At 41.3% G+C, this 21165-nt stretch overlaps 1 protein-coding gene across 1 annotated transcript in view; it reads left to right on the plus strand.

The window, feature by feature from the left end:
* The window catches only part of LOC106582673 (neurexophilin-2), a 104105-nt gene extending 83501 nt beyond the window's left edge, over positions 1–20604 (plus strand). The window contains exon 2 of the mRNA XM_014165967.3: positions 19341–20604. Within this exon, the coding sequence (XP_014021442.1) occupies positions 19341–20216 (876 nt within the window). The 3' untranslated portion in view covers positions 20217–20604. The remainder of the gene's footprint in view (positions 1–19340) is intronic.
* The last annotated feature ends 561 nt before the right edge of the window (positions 20605–21165 follow it).

The raw sequence follows: 21165 nt of genomic DNA on the forward strand, positions 1-21165 counted from the left end.
ATGAACAAAAACCAGTACCACAAATGGTCTCTCCATGAGGTCAACAATGGGCTGTGTGGCTCAGGGCCTACGAGTACAGAATCATTTACAAACCAGGTAGATACCATGGGAATGCTGATGCTCTGAGTAGGCTGCCCGTTCCAGAAATCATCATTCAGGAAGAAGAAAATGACCAGGTCTTGATGTTCGATGTGTTGGATGATGCATCAGTGAACACGGCACAAATCAGGCAATGGACTTCAAAGGATGTAACATTATCTCAAGTGCATGAATTTATCCTGAAAGGATGGCCTACAGTGACAGAGCCTCAGATCATGCCTTACTACGCTCGCCGCTTGGCCTTGAGTGTTCGAGATGGATGTGTCCTGTATGGTTCAAGAGTAGTTATCCCACCACAAGGGTGGGATATGCTACAGAAGTTGTTGCATCAGTCGCATCCAGGTATGTCGAGAATGAAAGGCCTAGCGAGGTCATACGTCTGGTGGCCAAAGATGGACGAGGATGTTGAAAACTAGGTTAGCCGGTCTGCAGATTGTCAGAGTAACTGGAAGTCACTCCCCACCACGCCATTACATCCATGGGAATGGCCGGAAAAACCATGGACACGACTACATGTGGACCACGCTGTACCTTTCCTAGGAACATTTTTCCTTGTGCTGATTGATTCTCGTTCAAAGTGGATGGATGTTTACCCCATGAACATGTCCACATCATAAGCTACGATTGAGAAGTTGAAACAAAGCTTCAGTGTTATGGGATTGCCTCAAATGTTGGTTAGCAACAATGCTACTTGTTTTACAAGCACTGAATTCACAAGTTTCATGAAACAAAATGGAATTCAGCATGTAAAGTCGGCCCCTTTTCACCATCTTCAAATGAATTAGCAGAACGTACGGTTCAGACCTTGAAGGAGGGGATGAGGAAGATGCAAGGGCCCAGCATTAAAACAAAGGTGTCAAGATTATTGTTTAGCTACAGGATTACTCCTCAAGCTACAATGGGGTTGTCACCTGCAGAAATATTGATGTCAAGGAGGTTAAGGTCAACCTTGGATCTCATCAGTCCAGACTTGAAAGTGAAAATACAACAAAAGCAATGGAATCAAAAATGTAATCATGACAACCTAACCAAACTCAGAAGTTTTTCACCTGGAGATGATGTCTATACAATAAACTATGGGTTTGGTCCTAAATGGATTCCAGCTACCATTGAGGATTGCTCAGGACCAGTACTGTGATCATCGGAAGTGGACAAAGACTAAGGAGACACGTGGATCAGATCCAAGCTCGAATTCCAGTTCCATCTGGGGATCTGAATCAATGCTTAAACAAGTAGGACAGGACACTGGAACGTTCCCCAGAGTTGCAGTTGGACAAACCACCTGAGACCAACAATGCTCAACTTCCTGAGATCACCAGTCCGGGATGACCTCCTCCTGTGAAGTCTCCAAAAAAGGACTTTGTTTCACCATCAAGGGGTGAAGAGCTGGTGGTACCAGCTACACCACCTCTGAGACGCTCTATTAGAGAGAGACGTCCGACAGACTTTTTCAGATTCCAAAGGAGATCATGTTTGAAAAAATGGAAATATGAAAATAGCAAAGCTCAGAAAGGAATTAAGTTGGGTTATTAGCTTTAAAGGGGGGAATGTAGTAACCTGGTATATTTATGTTTACCAATAGATGGCAGTATTGACTCAAGATGGTGGGTTTGCTTTCTGCTATCCATAGCCGTTTCCTATGTCTGCCAATATAACCGTGATTTAATAAAGCTTCAGGTAGCTTAAGCCAGGTGCATTAGAGAATGTTATTCTAAGTTAGAATTAAATACTAAACCGTACTTATGTGTCATGAGTCATCAATCTAAGAAGCCTCTAAGGATACTACAGGTACCAAAACATTTCTGCAGCATTGAAGGTCCCCAAGAACACAGTGGCCTCCATTATTCTTAAATGGAAGAAGTTTGGAACCACCAAAAATACTCTTCCTAGAGCTGGCCGCCCAGACAAATTGAGGGGGAGAAGGGCCTTGGTCAGGGAGGTGACTCTCAGACCATGACAAACAAGATTATCTGGTCTGATGACACCAAGCTTGAACTCGTTGGCCTGAATGTCAAGCGCCACGTCTGGATGAAACCTGGCACCATCCCTACGGTGAAGCATGGTGGTGGCAGCATCATGCTGTGGGGATGTTTTTCAGCAGCAGGGACTGGAAGACTAGTCAGGATCGAGGGGAAGATGAACGAAGCAAAGTACAGAAAGATCCTTGATGGAAACCTTCTATAAGAGCTATTTGACCAAGAAGGACAGTGATGGAGTGCTGCATCAGATAACCTGGACCCCACAATCACCCGACCTCCACCCAGTTTAGATGGTGTAGGATGAGTTGGACCGCAGAGTGAAGGAGAAGCAGCCAACAAGTGCTCAGCATATGTGGGAACTCCTTCAATACTGTTGGAAAAGCATTTCAGGTGAAGCTGGTTGAGAGAATGCCAAGAGTGTACAAAGCTGTCATCAAGGCAAAAGGTGAGTTGTGTGCTTGTTCTTTTACCTGGTACTGCAGGAATGGCATGCCCATCTTTTGTCAGAAATTACACTGATCACTCAAAACATTTTATAAAGTATTTATAAAGAATAAATAGAAATCACTTTAGATTAAGGACTGCAAAACTACTTTAGTAATGATTAATACATGTATTTTAAATGGTTTATTAATGACCCTTAAAATAAAGTGTTACGTTGTGAATTAATAAACAGATATATTAGACAAAAAAGAAAATCATTGAATAAATGCCTTATAGATGACCATTTTGCATCTGTAACTTTCTCACTCATCATTATTCACATTTCATTCAGGATTATCCGTAATCGTGGTAGCATACACATTAATGTAGAAGGGTTTATAAGTATATTATATTCGTATTTACAAAGTGACTCTAAAATTACATAACACATGCTATACCATTCATTTCTATTGGGCACAAAATAATCTGAACACAACCAAAACAAACAGAAAATGCTTCCAACAAATGTGTAGTCAGAAGCTTGATGTAGTCATTGTGTGTAATGAATATGGGACCAAATACTTTCTACTACTTTAATACATATAAGTGAATTTGTCCCAATACTTTTGGTCCCCTAAAATGACTATGTATTAAAGGTGCTGTAATTTCTACACGGTTCACCCGATATGGATGAAAATACCCACAAATTAAAGCTAACAGTGTTCCCTTTAACCTCATAGTTATGGTATCATTTCAAATCAAAAGTGTTGGAGTACAGTGCCAAAACAACAAAAAATGTGTCACTGTCCCAATATACTTTTGGAGCTCACTCTATTTCAAATAAGTGCATGTCATGTGTTCTCCCCTGCCCACGTAGCTAAGTGTTTAAATATTAGGCCACATATAATTACTTTTTCTCGCTGTTTTCTTCTATTGAATCCAGTATACACCTTCTGTGTTTGTCATAGAATGATGCCGGGACAAGTTTATGTGGATGCGGATAGATTTCCAGTGTTGGAATCCGCCCCAAGTGTCCGGTCTGGAACCTGATGTCACTAGCTCTGCTGGTTGGCTACTGCTTAGCAACCTAGCGATGCCAAAAGCATTGGCCTACCCCAGAAAGCTTATGTAAATTACGATCGCAAGAAAGGCCAAACAAAAACATTTTAGATTGCCGTTTTGGCCGTTAAATTGAATTTATTACGATGAAGTTCAATCCCCACGGTGAATTATTTTACATTTAGCTACAAATCAAGATATTTAATTAAATAGTGATCCATTCTGACTACTACATTTATCATCACACAGGACCACATGCTGACACAGACCAATCACAGGCTAGCAGGCTAAGAGGAGGCTCGCGCACTCATGCCATACTCATTAAGGTTGACTCTCTCAGGCAGGATGAAAACTACTACATCGACCATGATCCTTTGCTAGTTACGGTCACTTTCACCGTGATCTCTAGGGATTTATTGGCGCCATTCAGCCCCATTTAGCAACATGGCACGCTTCAAATTCAAATTCTTCCGGCGCCATCTGGAGTTTTCTATATGAATACGTGGATGACGTCAGCACTATGACTATCTACTGGTTTTAATGTCTATGTTTAATAAAAAGCACTGTATAAATGTCTAGTAGATGGCTATTGCCTTACCTATGTGTTATATAGCCAGTCTAATGACATGTTAGACTATATTGCAAGTAGCCTAGGGTCTAAATGTTCCCCCGAATCCCCCCTTCCCTAATTAGCCTACTATAGTTGGTATGAAATATATACTAAACAGAAATATAAGCGCAACTTGCAACAATTTCAAAGATGTTTCTGAGTTACAGTTCATGTAAGGAAATCAGTCAATTAAAATATATACATTTGGCCCTAATCTATGTATTTCACATGACTGGGCAGGGACGCAGCCATGGGTGGGCCTGGGAGAACATATGCCCACCCACTGGGGAGCCAGGCCTAGCCAATCAGAATAAGTTTTTCACTACAAACGGGCTTTATTACATACAGAAATACTCCTCAGTTTTATCAGCTGTCCGGGCGGCTGGTCTCAGACGATCCTGCAGGTGAAGAAGCCTGATGTGGAGGTCCTAGGCTGGCGTGGTTACACGTGGTCTGTGGTTGTGGGGTCGGTTGGACGTACTGCCAAATTCTCTAAAACGACATTGGAGACAGCTTATGGTGGAGCAATTAACATTAATGTGGCATTGTGTTGTGTGACAAAACTGCACATTTTAGAGTGGCCTTTTATTGTCCCCAGCAAAAGGTGCATCTGTGTAATGATCATGCTGTTTAATCAATTTCTTGATATGCCACACATGTCAGGTGGATGGATTATCTTGGCAAATATGATCTGTGTCAGTGTGCGTGAGTGTCTTTCTCTGTTTTCTTCCTACCTCGACTGCACCGAAGCATCTGATCTGTCATTTCTCACAGACATAGACACAGCATTGGACCAGCAGAAGCAGAACTTAATAAGTCGGTTAATTTCACACATTTAGCAGCATTGGCCTCAATCCTTTTTTTGGTCTCTCTGCCTTTCTGTGTTTCTGTTCTGACTGAGTGACTGACAAAGAGTCAGAGCGGGTCTCACTCCCTTTGATGATGCGCGTTTGACTTTGAATGTGAGTTCGCGCCACCTCAGTTCAGCCAGTCATAAATCCGACCAGCCCATCTTGGTAGGTGGACTGGCTATTGTCACTGGTCAGCCAAATGCTTAATATATATTATTCTGCTAAATTATTATGAGAAATTGTCATATTTTCTTTTTTAAATAATAATATAACAGGCGGGGTTTGATCCCAGACTGTGTCACAACCGGCCATGACCGGGAGTCCCATAGGGTGGCGCACAATTGGTCCAGCGTCGTCTGGGTTAGGGGAGGGTTTGGCCGTGGGGCTTTACTTGGCTCATCGCGCTCTAGCAACTCCTTGTGGCGGGCCAGGTGACTACAGGCTGACTTCGATCGTCAGTTGAACGGTGTATCCTCCTACACATTGGTGCGCCTGGCTTCCGAGTTAAGCATGCGAATGTTAACTTAGTGCGCGGATCTTGCTAGCGGAATCAAATTCGATAACATCCGGTGAAATCCGAGCGCGCCAAATTCAAAATACAGAATCGTAATATGAAACATTCGTGAAAATACAAGTGTCATACATGATTCTTTAGCTTAGAATCTTGGTAATTGAACTGCATTGTCCGATTTACAATAGGCTTTATGGCGAAAGCATAGCATTTGATTATCTGAGAACAGCGCCCCACAACAACATATGTTTTCAAACCAGCACAGGCTTCACAAAATAATAAATAACGATAAAATAAATCACTTTTCTTTGAAGATCTTCCTCTGTTTGCAATCCCAAGGGTCCCAGCTACACAATGAATGGTCGTTTTGTTCAATAAAATCCTTCTTTATATCCCAAAAAGTCCATTTAGTAGGTGTCATTGAGTTCAGTAATTCACCCGTTCTACATGCAGACAAAGAAGTCCCTAAAGTTACCAGTAAAGTTCGTCCAAACAAGTCAAACGACGTTTCTAATTAATCTTCAGGTAGTTTAATATCTAAATAAACGATAATATTTCATACAAAGAATGTTCAATAGGGAAGGAAAATAACGAAGAGCACGCCCTCGTTCACGCGTGCAAAGAGACAACTTTTGCCTTAGTGCTCCATATGGATAAACTACTATTCCTCGTTGGTTTTTCAAAAAACAAGCCTGAAACCATGTATAAAGACTGTTGACATCTAGTGGAAGCCATAGGAACTGCAATCTGGGAGGCGGAAGTCATAGTTTCAATAGCTTCACATTTGAAGTGGATGGGAGCTCAACAACAAAAAAATTCTGGATGGATTTTCCTCGGGTTTTCGCCTGCCATATGAGTTCTGTTATACTCACAGACTTTATTTTTAACCGTTTTAGAAACTTCAGAGTGTTTTCTATCCAAGTCTACCAATTATATGCATATCCTAGCTTCTGGGCCTGAGTAACAGGCAGTTTACTTTGTGCACGTCAGTCATCCAAAATTCCGAACAAAAACCAGTCCCCAAAACAGGTTAAGAAGTACGGCTTGGCGGTAGATGTTTCGGAGGACACATGACTCGACCTTCACCTCTCCTGTTGGGGAGTTGCAGCGCTGAGACAAGATCGTAATCACAAAATTGGGGAAAAAAATAAAATAATAATAAATATATTTTTTATATATAAATAAAAACAGGCCCATGGGCCGCCGGCCATGTTATAATTAAATATTTTAGATAATTTATATTTGGTACACAATGTGTGTGTGTTTACTTTATTTTTTTAATTATTTTTACCCCTTATTCTCCTTAAATTTGTGGTATCCAATTGGTAGTTACAGTCTTGTCTCATCGCTGCAACTCTCATACGGACTCGGGAGAAAGTCGGACTTGTGCTTCTTGACACAATGCCCACTTATCCCGGAAGCCAGCCACACTAATGTGTCAGAGGAAACGCAGTACACCTGGCGACCGTGTCAGCGTGCATGCGCCCGGCCCGCCACAGGAGTCGCTAGAGCGCGATGGGACAATGACATCCCTGCCGGCTAAACCCTCCCCTAAACCGGATGACGCTGGGCCAATTGTGCACCGCACAATGAGTCTCCCGGTCGCGGCCGGTCGCGACAGAGCCTGGACTCGAAACAGGATCTCTAGTGGCACAACTAGTGCCTTGGACCACTGTGCCACTCGGGAGGCAGTGTGTGTGTGTGTGTGTGTGTGTGTGTGTGTGTGTGTGTGTGTGTGTGTGTGTGTGTGTGTGAGAGAGAGAGAGAGAGGATGGGGGGTCAATTTGACTCTTCTCAGTGACAGCAGATCAATGGAAGATGAGAGGGCAGAGGGAGAGATAGAAATGAATTGATCGTCACAAATAAAACTCCAATTAAGCAAACGAACAGCCTGGAGGGTCAAATGCTCCAAGATGGGCTGCACTCATCCTCCTACTATCACTCCTTTGGGGGACGGGGGACGGGACAGAGAGAGAGTCATGTATCCTCATATTACTCTTCTGGGAGAGAGAGCAATGTCAGCCATGGGATGGTGGGCAAGCAGGGCAGGCCACATCCTCTGGCCACTCACTCACTCACTCACTTACTCACTCACTCACTCAATCAATCTTTCTCTCTCTAGGGGGAGGACAGGTTTTAAAGGATAAATGTGAGTATGAGTGAACTGTAGATCAAGGATCAGACCATTGCAGCTGCCAGCTCATTGATCCAAAGCTTCCTAATGATGAAAATAGATCTTAATTGTAACAGTCATTGACAGATCAGAAGTCAATTTCACCTGACACCCTAACCCTCTAGCATTTGATAAGTGAGTATGAACCTACTCTCGTCCTGCTGCATCGAACATGCTCTGGCTTTCCAATCACTGCAAGTGCATCCCAAATGGCACCCTCTTCCACATATAGTGCATTGCTCATGACCAGAGCTCGATAGGCCCTGGTCAAAAGACCCTGGAATAGTAGTGCAATTCACAGGGAGTAGGGTACCATTTGGGACAGAGCCTGCTTCTCTCTGTATGCACTTACAGTTGATCGGCTAGCTCTTCGCTCCTCTTTCCTTAACAGTGTATTAAGATGCTTTTTGCTCGTAGACCCACCAAATGAAGTTAAAGTGTTATTAATGTTTCAACATCCCCTAGAGAAAGTGCATGTTCTTGCTCTTCTCTCTCATCTCACCTCTTCAGTAATAACATTTTCCTTAGCTTATTCTCTCTCCTGTAATGTCTCGTAATCCAATTCTCTTCCTGGTAAATTGCTTGCCTGTATCATACATATGTATTTTACCAGAAAAAAAAACACTCCATCTTTATCCGTTCCCCTCCCAAACCATAAGCTTGACAAATAAATGGGGGGGGGGACTGAGAGAGAATCTTGTGTAAAATCATCTTAGCTGTGGAACGTTGCTGACATATATCATGCTGGCATGCCAAATAACACAGATGCATTACTTCAATTGACCACCTGTCCCTTAGAGGTGAACTGAGTTTGGTGAATGAGATTATTGGGTTGATTTGAAGTTCTTGTACGGTGTGAAGAAATCTATTTCTGTCAGAGAAGAGGGAAAGATTGCTTCACTCCGTTTTATGATTATTATCTGAGGGGGTCAGAGGGACGGCTATATTTGTCAGCTTTTCAGGTGTAGACCTACAGTACTTAAGTCTTTTTTAATGGTAGTGCGGAATTACTTTGTGTATTTAAGTATTCATACCCCTTGATGTATTCCATATTTTGTTGTGTTACAGCCTGAATTCAAAAGTGATTAAATATTGTTTCTCACCTATCTACACACAATACCCCATAATGACATAAGTATTCACACCCCTGAGTCAATACTTTGTAGAAGCACCATTGGCAGCAATTACAGCTGTGAGTCTTTCTGGTTAAGTATCTAAGATCTTTCCAAACCTGGACTGTGCAACATTTGCGCATTATTCTTTTCAAAATTCGAATTGGTTGTTGATCATTGCGAGACAACCATTTTCAAGTCTTGCCATAGATTTTCAACTAGATTTAAGACAAAACTGTAACTCGGCCACTCCGGAACATTCACTGTCTACTTGGTAAGCAACTCCAGTGTAGATCTGGCCTTGTGTTCCTCTAGGCTTTTGACTGTGCTTAGCTCCATTCAAATCAAATCAAATGTATTTATATAGCCCTTCTTACATTAGCAGATATCTCAAAGTGCTGTACAGAAACCCAGCCTAAAACCCCAAACAGCAAGCAATGCAGGTGTAGAAGCATGGTGGCTAGGAAAAACTCCCTAGAAAGGCCAAAACCTAGGAAGAAACCTAGAGAGGAACCAGGCTATGAGGGGTGGCCAGTCCTCTTCTGGCTGTGCCGGGTGGAGATTATAACAGAACATGGCCAAGATGTTCAAATGTTCATAAATGACCAGCATGGTCAAATAATAATAATCACAGTTGTCGAGGGTGCAACAAGTCAGCACCTCAAAAGTAAATGTCAGTTGGCTTTTCATAGCCGATCATTGAGAGTATCTCTACCGCTCCTGCTGTCTCTAGTGAGTTGAAAACAGCAGGTCTGGGACAGGTAGCACGTCCGGTGAATAGGTCAGGGTTCCATAGCCGCAGGCAGAACAGTTGAAACTGGAGCAGCAGCACGGCCAGGTGGACTGGGGACAGCAAGGAGTCATCATGTCAGGTAGTCCTGAGGCATGGTCCTAGGGCTCAGGTCCTCCGAGAGAGAGAAAGAAAGAAAGAAAGAAAGAAAGAAAGAAAGAAAGAAAGAAAGAAAGAAAGAAAGAAAGAAAGAAAGAAAGAAAGAAAGAAAGAGAGAAAGAGAGAATTAGAGAGAGCATACTTAAATTCACACAGGACACCGGATAAGACAGGAGAAATACTCCTGTATTGTATCAATTTAATACATTTTTAAATTCATGCTGTAACTCAACAACATTTGGAAAAGGTCAAGAGGTTTGAATACTTTCCGAAGGCTCTGCATGTAGCTAATGCAGCTTTATGTACCTCCACTGGTCTGGATTTTCCAGTCTGTGATAAGTGAAATATACTGTGTATGTGTTTTAATTTAGATTTCTACAAATAGCTGTAGGCCTACAGTATATACATTTCTGGACATATGAATTATTTATTTATTGTATTTATTCCGCAACAACCAGCATTGATTTTAAAGGAATCCTATAGCTATACCCTCCCTTTCCTGCCGTGTTTGAAGCAACATTACTGACTCCATACTTTCAACCCTAATCTTTGACCTCACTGTGTGATCTCCTGGCGTGTGGCTAATTTGCTAAAACATTATCTGCTCCCCATGTGAGAGGAGCCATTTCACCCTTTACCAACCTCTACCCAGTGTGTCTGATTTAAAATATGAACCATATCTTTAGCTTACCAACCTCGGGGCCGTGTCCTTACTAGGGCTGTGGCGGTCATGAAATTTCATCAGCCGGTGATTGTCAAGCAAATAACTGCCCGTCTCACGGTAATTGATCGTTAATTAACATAAACACATTTAGCATCTCCTGACTTCTACACATAGCCTACAATCAACTGATGCAGACCTTTGGAGCACCTACATTTTAAAATGTCTAATAAATCCATGTAATATATCCTACACCTTCACAATAAATCCATTATTTATTTTAGACAGGTCTAAAGAAACATGATATGAAGAAAATGTAGTCTATTTCAGAAGAACAGAATAGTGTTGTCCTTATGTTAGGTCCTGATCTGGCTATGTGATATGGCTGTGGGCTACACTCATTTAGCAGACAGGATTTGCTTAGAATTCGGTGGCATTATTTTAGATTATTTTATAGTATCAAGAATACAATTTAACAAAGCTGAATAAAATAGAAAGGATATTTTCTCCAAACAATTTGAGAGAGTGCGCACATGCGGCTATTCTGTGTCGAGCGGTTAACAAAGAAACAGGCACTTCTATGCTTCATTTAGAGTTACTAATGTAACTTTAGTTGTGATACAAACGTTGGGCTATATGTTTAGATGTTTTATACATTCTAAGGCTGCATGATGCGACTTTAATGATGATTTGAAAAAAAGTTGCATGAAAGGCATGAGCTCTGCTTTGTTTTTTTGTGCAGGCTGTACACACTTCATCAGTCTCTTATTCACAATTTGACAAGCACTTGATCATTTCCCGGCTACATCGCCTTTGTGTGGCCGTGATGCCCCCTAAAAAAATCCATGCCATTTTGCTATTGGGCTGAATATAATAATTTGTATTCCCTCCTCCCTGTGTGCTGCATGCTCTGAAGCACCTCTCACTCACATGGCTCTCTGATTGAGTCTTTCTCACAGGCTACAAGTGAAGACAGACACATCGGGGACGCAACTGCACACATCCTTATCCAATTCCGAGGCGCATATTGAAGATATTGGAAGAACTGTCCACATTTACTTTTCGTCAGCCAACAAGATGAGTAGGCCTAACGAACACCAAAAGCACTAGCCTATGTCAATCTACTATCCCCCGTAGTACAAAAGTTGACGTATTCTGTGCGAGAAATAAATATTCCAACAAACATAGTCTGGGACAGTTGTGGGATGCGATAGATCCCAAAATAATACAACCACTAGCATCAAAGACACTTTTTATTACTCAATGAGGCTGACACAACAGATCAGAACATTTAGCTTAAAATGTTGATAAACTATTAGGCTATTTCTTCACATTATAAGCGCAGCAGTGCGCACACGGCAGTAGGCTATAAGCGCAAATGTTCCATTAGCGGGAAAACACCATTATCAAAAGGGACCGCAAATGTGATTATGTATGTAATGCTTTTATTATAAAGGTGCGTTTTTATGGTGAAAATGATCTTCCCCAAACTTGAAACTCATGCGCTGCTTATGTATGCCAGTTAGGCTCTACACCCATTATAAAGCGGATTAATGTGCTTAATTTTAAGAAGTTATTTGGTCACTTTAGTTGTAATACAAACCTTATCAAAACATATAGGCCTATGGGCTAGGCTACATGAGGTGTGAGACTATGATTTGAAAAAGTCGCAAAAGAAAGGTATGCATTGTTTCTTGCCTTATGCTGGGCATCATTCGCAAGTGATAAGGCTAAGTGCAAGGCTAATAATGTCACCTATCAGACTATTCTTGATTCAATCTTGTCTTTACATATACTAAATCATGTGTGAAATGTGTTTTAATTAAGAATGGGCCATTATCATGCATCTGTCTCACAGGGGCAGGGGGAAAAGAATACATGCCATTTATGCACTTAAATAGCAAATGGAGAACGCTTTTCCCGTGGTTCATTTTCATGCCAGCCAGGTAGGCTATACTCCTGTTGTAAAGACATGCAATGTGCTTAATACTAGGAAAGTTGAGGTACAAATATAGTAGGCCTAGCCTATAGAAAGCTGATGGGATCCCCCTCTTTTTAATAAAGGTCATCACTCTGTTTTCTCACGCAATTGCATAGACTATAGAAATGTTGCGCAACATGAGCTCATGGGCTCTCATTAAGTGTTTGATTAGATTTTCAATCACATTTGCATTGATGTCAGAGTGATTAGAGGGACAATAGCGTGCTGAGTACCAGGCAGTTAGCAAGTTTGGTAGACTACTAATGACCATCAGCAGCATCAGAGCTTGGAGAAGCCTAATTACTGTGATTAAACGGTTATATGGAATTTGACTTTCTTCATGACTCGTGACCGCCGGTGTAGTTGTAATATGGTCACCGTAACAGCCCTAGTCCTTACCAACCTCTATCTAGTGTGTGTCTTTGATTCAAGATAGTCACTTTTGATGGACAGATGTAGCTTAAATCTCTCTGTAAGGATGAATATCCTGGACTGACTCCACATATAAAATAGGAGTATTTAGGACTCCTCCTCACTGATGCATTCAAAGGGGGTACTCTGTCTGTTTTATACGTCAACCTTTTTCTGTTTGGGGATCCAGCTTCGGCTGCTGAAATGAGAATGACAAGTCCAGGTTATCACATGGATATTGTATCTGCTGTGAGGTGTATGCAGGGGTGAAAGTAAGGCGATACGGTCCGGTACGACATCCCAGCAAAATAAATATTTACCATACCGGTAAAATATGAGCCTATAGCAATAATTGAAACAAAATGTCAAGAAAGCTTCAGGCTATTTCATCACTATTTATCATTACCGCAAAGGGTTGGGGAGTAACGGATTACATGTAATCCGTTACATGTAAGGGATTACAAATAAAACTGTAACTGTAATCCGTTACGTTACCAGCTAAAATATTGTAATCAGATTACAGATACTTTTGAAAAACTAGATGATTACTTCATGGATTACTTTTAAATTCAGAAAGGATGTTTGTGAAAAAAAATCTTTGACACTTCTCTGTTTTCTCAATGACATTCAAATCGTAATTGAAAAAGGCGCAAGTTTAAGTTCGTTCCACCTGAGCGAGTCTGACCACAAGTCAGAGACCACTATGATGACACACCAAATGTGTTTGATGGATCGCGGGAAAAGAGCAGGAATAGGTTTTTGTAGGCTACAGTCGAAGCTATGTCTTCCAATGGTGCGACTGCTGTCGGCATCCAAAGATTATCCAACTTAAATAAACTCTTGGAGGTAAGGATGACAGCAGTGGTGTAGTCTACGGCGATATGGATATCACTTATTGATATCTACATAGCGCAATGATGTGATTCACACTGCTTGAGTCTCATTTAGCTATTTGCGCCTTACTATTGTGGTTGTTGTGGATGGCTATTCACAAATCTAAATGTGTATTTGAACCCAATAATAGTTGAATTCAAGAAGTTTGGCTGCCTATCAATCATTGTTTTTGAAACCAATGGACAGCCAGTGAAAATGTGCTCATGTAACAGCTGCATAGTGCGGATCCCAGCCTATGGAATAAAAGTAGGGCTTTTATTACTCAATCTAATTCATTCTGACGAAAACAAAACAAATCCATAGACCTAATGGACACATGCTCAAAATCGCACACTTTTAATAGACTTAAAGGGGCAATCTGTAGTTGCTACATCCATTTTTGGACGTATAAATTATCTATATTAATGTAAAGATATCATTTAATCGTATTATTATATGTAGTAGAAAGCGATGGGTTAGAATAAGTCTGCATAACCAACCCATGAAGTAAAATTTTACATCGATATGGCCAGCTATGTAAACTTTAACATTGATTTATCCTGGAATGGATGTCGTTCAATTGGTAACATACATTTTTGTCTTCTTCAAATTCCTCTTAAGGGGAAAGTAATCTAAAAGTAACTGAATGTACTCAGATTAAGTTTGGGTAATCCAAAAATTACGTTACTGATGACATTTTTGGGCAGGTAACTAGTAACTGTAACGGATTACATTTAGAAATTAACCTACCCAACCCTGTAACCGCATGTCAGAAGCATAAAAAATGAGTGAATGGACTCCAAAATGTGGTTTGATGAGATCACTAAGCTTACCCTAAAGTAAAGTAAATTGAATTAAATTGCCAAAATGATGTAACCTAATTAGCCTACACCTGTCTATACATACATTAATATAAATCATTCAAAATAGGCAACTACACCAAAAAGCATGATTCGGCCACAGAGGATCATTAGCTTATTTTTATTTTTTTAATAACTGTGGATTGTTTTTAATCGTATTGTTTTATTCATGAAATAATTCAGAAATATTGTGCTATAAACATAAATACAGTGAGCATACATCATTGAAGTAATTGGATATTTTGATTGAAATGCAGTGAATCAAAAACTATTCATACCCGACCACATGTTGTTGTGTTACAAAGTGGGATTTTGCTTCCGAGCGGCGCAGCGGTTTAAGGCACTGCATCTCAGTGCTAGAGGCATCACTACAGACCCTGGTTTGATCCCGGGCTGTATCACAACTGGCCGTGATCGGGAGTCCCATAGGGCGGCGCACAATTGGCCCAGCGTTGTCCGGGTTAAGGGAGGGTTTGGCCGGGGTAGGCCGTCATTGTAAAATAAGAATTTGTTCTTAACTGACTTAATTGTATTTTTTGTCAGTGATCTACACAGCATACCGTGTAATGTCAAAGTGGAAGAAAAATGTATCAACACAAAAGTATTGATTGAAAATAAAACACAAATATATTTTGATTGGATAAGTACTCAACCCCCTGAGTCAATTCATGTTAGAATCACCTTTGCAGCAATTAAAGCTGTGAGTCTTTTTGGGTAAGTCTTTAAGAATGCTGCAAACCTGGATTGCACAATATTTGCCCATTATTCTTTTTAAAATGTTTCAAGTGTTGCAATAGATTTACAAAGCAATTTTAGTCAAAACTGTAACTACGCCACTCAGGAACATTCAATATTGTCTTGGTAAGTAACGTTATTGTCCTACTGAAAGGTAGATTTGTCTCCCCGTGTCTGTTGGAAAGCCTGTGCTTAGCTCCTCCTTTTCTTTTTATCCTAAAAAACTCCCCAGTCCTTGCCGATGACAAGCATACCCATAACATGATGCAGCCACCACCATGCTTGAAAATATGAAGAGTGGTACTGAGTGATGTGTTGGATATGCCCCAAACACAATGCTTTGTATTTAGGACAAAAAGTTTCTTTGATATATTTTTTGCAGTATTATTTTAGTGCCTTATTGCAAACAGGATGCATGTTTTGAAACATTTTTATTCTATACAGGCTTCCTTCTTTTCACTCCATCATTTAGGTCAGTATTGTGGAGTAGCTACAATGTTGTTGATCCATCCTCAGTTTTCTGTCCTATCACAGATAGTTGTATGTTTGGGGAAAAAAGATGGGGTAGTCATTCAGAAATCATGTTAAACACCATTATTGCAGAAAGAGTTAATCCATGCAATTTAATATCTGACTTGTTAAGCAAATTCTTCAGCTTTTTTCAGGTTGACATGTTTTATTAATTTGTAAACATTTCTAAAAACATAATTCCACTTTGACATTATGGGGTATTGTGTGTAGATCAGTGACACAACATTTAAATGTAATACATTTTAAATTCAGGCTGTAACACAACAACATTTGGAAAAAGTCCAGGGGTCTGAATACTTTCTGAAGGCACCGCACATCATATGTAGCCTGGATATTGTAGTGAGGAGTATCAGTTAGTTGACCTCTAAAGCTCCCACCACACACACACACACACACACACACACACACACACACACACACACACACACACACACACACACACACACACACACACACACACACACACACACACACACACACACACACACACACACACACACACACACACACACACACACACACACACACACACACACACACACACCAAGACCATGGAGCCTCTGCATAACACCATGCTGACAGAGCTGTGATGATTAGGTCTAATAATGCTGTGTAATTCAGTGTTAGTTTGAGAGATTGCCACACATGGCGCTACCTGACAGCACTGCTGACATGGCTGTCAGAGAAGGTTAACCACTGCATGCATGTGTTACATGTACATTCATACATGTATAATGTATTATTGTAATTATGCTAAAACCTACATGACATGTAACAAAATACACTGGAATTACACTACACCTACGTACAGTTGAAGTCGGAAGTTTACATACACCTTAGCCAAATACATTTAAAGTCAGTTTTTCTCAATTCCTGACATTTAATCCAAATAAAAATGTCCTGTTTTAGGTCAGTTAGGATCACCACTTTATTTTAAGAATGTGAAATGTCAGAATAAGAGTAGAGAGAACTATTTATTTCAGCTTTTATTTATTTCATCACATTCCCAGTGCGTCAGAAGTTTACATACACTCAATTATTATTTGGTAGATCGTTTAACTTGGGTCAAACATTTCAGGAAACCTTCCACAAACTTCCCACAATAAGTTGGGTGAATCTTGGCCCATTCCTCCTGACAGAGCTGATGTAACTGAGTCAGGTTTGTAGGCCTCCTTGCTCGCACACACTTTTTCAGTTCTGCCCACAAATTTTCAATAGGAATGAGGTCAGGGCTTTGTGATGGCCACTCCAATACATTGACTTTGTTGTCCTTAAGCCATTTTGCCACAACTTGGGGTCATTGAAGTATGTTTGGGGTCATTGTCCATTTGGAAGACCATTTGCGACCAAGCTTTAACTTCCTGACTGATGTCTTGAGATGTTGCTTCAATATATCCACATCATTTTCCTACCTCATGATGCCATCTATTTTGTGAAGTGCACCAGTCTCTCCTGCAGCAAAGCACCCCCACAACATGATACTGCCACCCCCGTGCTTCACGGTTGGGATGGTGTTCTTCGGCTTGCAAGTCTCCCCCTTTTTCCTCCAAACATAACAATGGTCATTATGGCCAAACAGTACTATTTTTGTTTCATCAGACATGAGGACATTTCTCCAAAAAGTACGATCTTTGTTATGGCGGTTTTGAAGCAGTGACTTCTTCCTTGATGAGCGGCCTTTCAGGTTATGTTGATATAGGACTTGTTTTACTGTGGATATAGATACATTTGTACCTGTTTCCTCCAGCATCTTCACAAGGTCCTTTGCTGTTGTTCTGGGATTGATTTGCACTTTTCGCACCAAAGTATGTTCATCTCTAGGAGACAGAACGCGTCTCCTTCCTGAGCTGTATGACGGCTGCCTAGTCCCATGGTGCTGATACTTGCGTACTATTGTTTGTACAGATGAACGTGGTACCTTCAGGCGTTTGGAAATTGCTCCCAAGGATGAACCAGAGTTGTGGAGGTCTACACATTTATTTTCTGCGGTCTTGACTGATTTCTTTTGATTCTCCTATGATGTCAAGCAAAGAGGCATTGAGTTTGAGATACATCCACAGATACACCTCCAATTGACTCAAATTATGTCAATTAGCCTATCAGAAGCTTCTAAAGCCATGACATAATTTTCTGGAATTTTCCAAGCTGTTTAAAGGCACAGTCAACTTAGCGTACGTAAACTTCTGACCCACTGGAATTGTGACACAGTGAATTAAGTGAAATAATCTGTCTGTAAACAATTGTTGGAAAATTAATTGTGTCATGCGCAAAGTTCAGACTTCAACTTTTACTGTCCTTTCTATGTAAATTATGTTTAAATAGGTTTTTAGACACTTACTGACTTTCTCGGTCATCTCGCAGTCAAGTCCATGTTACCTATCTTTGATTTAGATTCTGTGAGTTCACTGCCCTCTTCCTCAGACACACACACATAGCAACCCACCCAGGGGACTCCAGCGACTGTTAAAAATCCACCAGCAACTCGTTATCAGATCAATAGCCATTCATCAACATCTGTCTTTTAATTAATTCAGCCAGCGCTCAATATACTTCCAGTCATTTCACCCCGATCAATTCACCTTAAAACCAGACTGCTGAGGCCCGCTTGGCCCCATGTTAATGAATGAGCAGGAGAAATGCATACATTCATTGAATGAGTAGCTGCGTCCCACATGGTACCCGATATCCCCTATATAGTGCAGTACTTTTGACCAGAGCCCTATGGCCAAACCCTATGGGCCCTGGTCAAAAGTAATGCACCATATAGTGCCATTTGGAATGCAGACATAGATCCATTAATGTGTGTATTGAGTACTGTATTAGGAGTCTGAGACAAATGGCAACATGAGGTTATTATTGGGATTAATGATTGATAGCAAATGAGCAGAGTTTTGGCACAAACCTGTCTGTTCTACGTCGCTGGTTTGTTCAGACAGAATTAGAGACAAAAATCATTCTTGCATGACTATTTACGCCGACGTCTGACTGTGGGGGGTGTTGCTCTCATTTTTGAGTTTTGGTTTTGCTTGTTTGCTGGTTTGCTTATCTATTAGGAGAATTGTTTCTACTGTAGCTGGATTGCGATGTGTCTCTGTTGTGGGGAGCTTGTGTTGGTGTTATAACCCTTTAAGAAAAGCTGGAGTTTTAAACATCAAACCGTCATCTTCTGGGGTGTGTGGCAGAGTGTGTGTATGTGACAGTGCTTCACAGTCTATGTGTTTGGCAGTGACATGATTGATGAGACATGAAGGGAGAACAAGGGAAGATGTCTAGTCAATCACCTCTGTGAATAACCACTTACTAGACTGTGGATTAAAGCTGTGTCGCCTGTCTGAACAAACATGTCCATTATCTTCACATGTAAAATCTGCTTCACTGTGTAAAACAGCATCCACAACAAATTCTGTCGTTATAAAAATAGACTCTTTGTGTGTGGTTGGAATCGGGGGATGAAGAAAACCCATCCAAGTCATCTAACAACCTGCATAGTGTATGAGATGAATGATAATCAATATTCCTTGACACTAACTCTCTCCCCCCCTCTCTCTTTCTCTCTCACTCTCTCCCTCTCTCTCTCCTCAGGTGCAGGGACTGGAGAAGCAGGTGGCCAAGGGCTACCCTGGACTAGACCTGGGTCCAGCAGGCTCAGTGATGAAGACCCTACCGTATGGCATGGGAGAGGGAGCCGTCGGCACCGGCGGAGGGGCCACAGGGGGAGTCAAACCCCCCTACCAAACCACCTCCCGCATCTTCTCCACCGGCATGGACGGGGTCGGCAACCCGCCCATAAAGCCTCCTCTGAAAACCCCCACCTACAGCTTCTTTAACCCCTACGACTGGGCTCGTAATCAGTCGCTCCTACTCGACCAGACAGGCTACCGCAACAAACGCAAACCCTCACTTAAGACGGCCCAGAAGACCAAGAAGATCTTCGGCTGGGGGGATTTCTACTTCAACGTGAAGACCATGAAGTTCAGCCTCTTGGTCACGGGGAAGATCGTGGACCACATCAACGGCACGTTCACCGTCTACTTCCGCCACAACTCGTCCAGTCTCGGTAACGTCTCCGTCAGTATTGTCCCTCCCACCAAGGTGGTGGAGTTCGAGGTGTTGCAGCACCACCAACCAAGCCTACACGCTCAGCTCCACCCAGAGCTCACCCAGATCACCCAACAACAGACCCCGCACCAGTCCACCATCGACCCCAAAGAGATAAAGACCTTCAACTGCCGGGTGGAGTACGAGAAGACCAACCGCTCCAAGAAGCCCAAGCCCTGCCTCTACGACCCCTCCCAGACCTGCTTCTCAGAGCACACTCAGTCCCATGCCGCCTGGCTCTGCGCCAAACCATTTAAAGTCATCTGCATCTTCATCTCCTTCTTCAGTATCGATTATAAGCTCGTGCAGAAAGTGTGTCCAGACTACAACTTCCAGAGTGATCATCCTTACCTTGGATAAGAGAGGAGGAATGAGGAGAGGAGAGGGGAGGGGAGAGAATCTTAAGCACGTTTGAGGGGATCCGTTTGGGAAAGGGTCCAGATGCAGAATCGCTAATATTGATCAGAGAATGTGTAGTTATTTGGGATGCAAGGTGATTTGTAGATCAGTGATCCCATGAAGTCCGACTCCAATGTATTGTAGTCGATCTCAAACACTCACAATGACAGGACTGATGACCACAGGGATAGTATTTTTCTGCTCTCAACCTCCTGTTGGATTGTGGATATTATAAATGAGAAGTACGGCTAGTTGGCATCATGGATGAAATACATTATATGGCAGATTTTTCAAAATGACCTAAAAACCCTTGTATTAGTTTACTTTAATTTCTATGTAAATAATGTTTAAAAAAATCTATACAGCTCTGCTCTTTAGACATTGGTTATCAATTTTAAATAATTTCTGTCTGTTCGATTTAAACTTTCAAAACAAGCTGGGAAGTATGGACGTTTGATTTTGATGATGTCATATTCTATCTGATGATCTGAATGTGTCATGCTGTCCCTATTATACTATCATGCAGTATAATCTCGGAACCCAGAGTCTTGGAACCCGGAACCAAATCTTGCGTGCGCGCAACAGTCTGCCACAAGAGACTAGACCTTGTATGACATTATAGGTTCTAGAAGACTGTTATGTTTTCATTCAACATTTTTAAATCCTGGATTCAAGAGAATATATAGTCCTGGAGTTATATGTATGAGAAATGATACGCTGGATATGCATACAATATATGAGCAAAGCACATTAAAATGATCTGTTTCAGGTCATTGAATAATGGTAAACGTACTGGGATTTATTTTCACATCATATTATATTTTACGTTCACTGAACAAATTTATTAGGCATTGTATGAGTCAAGAGCATTGTATGAGGCATTATATAAAAAATAAAGGAATCTTAAATT

Source organism: Salmo salar, chromosome 22 (assembly GCF_965601325.2).
Source record: "Salmo salar chromosome 22, fSalSal1, whole genome shotgun sequence".
NCBI lineage: Eukaryota > Metazoa > Chordata > Actinopteri > Salmoniformes > Salmonidae > Salmo > Salmo salar.